General features: G+C 47.8%; 1 protein-coding gene across 1 annotated transcript; it reads right to left on the bottom strand.

The window, feature by feature from the left end:
* Window positions 1-209: 209 nt before the first annotated feature.
* Window positions 210-632, bottom strand: CABS01_17237 (uncharacterized protein; the record flags this gene model as incomplete). Its single annotated transcript, XM_060550564.1, has 1 exon — window positions 210-632. One exon carries the CDS (start codon window positions 630-632, stop codon window positions 210-212), a length of 423 nt encoding a protein of 140 aa, XP_060393677.1.
* Window positions 633-1079: the final 447 nt, after the last annotated feature.

Genomic DNA, 1079 nt, shown 5'->3' with positions numbered 1-1079 from the left:
GTTTGGTCGAAGTTTCTGAACGCCCGGCCGCTGGACACAATGTCGTGAAGATCTCGTTCATCTCTGGTGGAGAAGCCAGGGCACTTGAGCTCCAAGAGCTGCACTGTATCCTTGTCGATGTTGACTAGGTTGGACTCGATTCCCCCAACGACGTGCAGCCAAATATCATAGATCAGTTCCAAATAATTGACAATTTCCTATACGTATCGTTAATCCGGTCCAGTCAGGAAGATGCTGAGAATACAAACCTCATCGCAGCGAACACTAGTGAATTTGTGAAGACTGCCCGTCAACATACCCGATCGAATGCCTGGGATACCCGCCAATCTTTCGAATGCGCGACGGAATTGCGGGTGCTCGGCGATCTGCCTCACGCCCCTCTTCTGATTAGGAGATAAGAGGTCTTCTAAACGATGGACCTGACGGGTTTGATGATTTTTCTTATGCCGCAGTATTTCAAAGAAGGCATCGCTCTCTTTGAACACTCGGTTTGTGGCACAAGAATCGTCAGCCATCATGAAAATGTGATCTACAGGTAACTTCCTGTTGGACCTCTGTGCTTCCAGCTCTTCTTTGTGCAGTATATGTATGGTTTTGATCATGTGTTGCTTCCTCTTGGCAACATACTTCATCTTTTTGGACTTAACCCACACAGGCTGTGCCTATAGTCGTTCTTACTGTGTACATGCGACCACGATCAGATGTGCGAGAATGACTGCTATTGAAGCCGGTTATGGATGCTTTGGAGTAGCTCTTAGTTACGCGCTGCCCCTCGCACTGTCGTTTGCCATCCCGACCCCATATTTTGGTTTGCAAATCAACCGCTATACAGTATTGATCATAAGTCACTTCCTCTCTCGCAAACAATTTCAATGTTTGAGAATCCAAAAGTTGCTGTGATGGGTCTCCGCAAACCTCTGGTAGTGGCTGTAGCGGTTAGTTTGCAATCCAAAATGTGGGGTCGGGATGGTGTACGACAGTGCGAGGGGCAGCGCGTAATCAAGACCTACTCCAGAGTATCCATAACCGGCTTCAACAGCAGACACTCTCGCACTTCTTATCGTGATCGCATGTATACA

Source organism: Colletotrichum abscissum (assembly GCF_030869225.1).
Source record: "Colletotrichum abscissum strain IMI 504890 chromosome Unknown Scaffold_504.1, whole genome shotgun sequence".
Classification (NCBI taxonomy): domain Eukaryota; kingdom Fungi; phylum Ascomycota; class Sordariomycetes; order Glomerellales; family Glomerellaceae; genus Colletotrichum; species Colletotrichum abscissum.
This window is presented reverse-complemented; position numbering and strand designations above follow the sequence as displayed.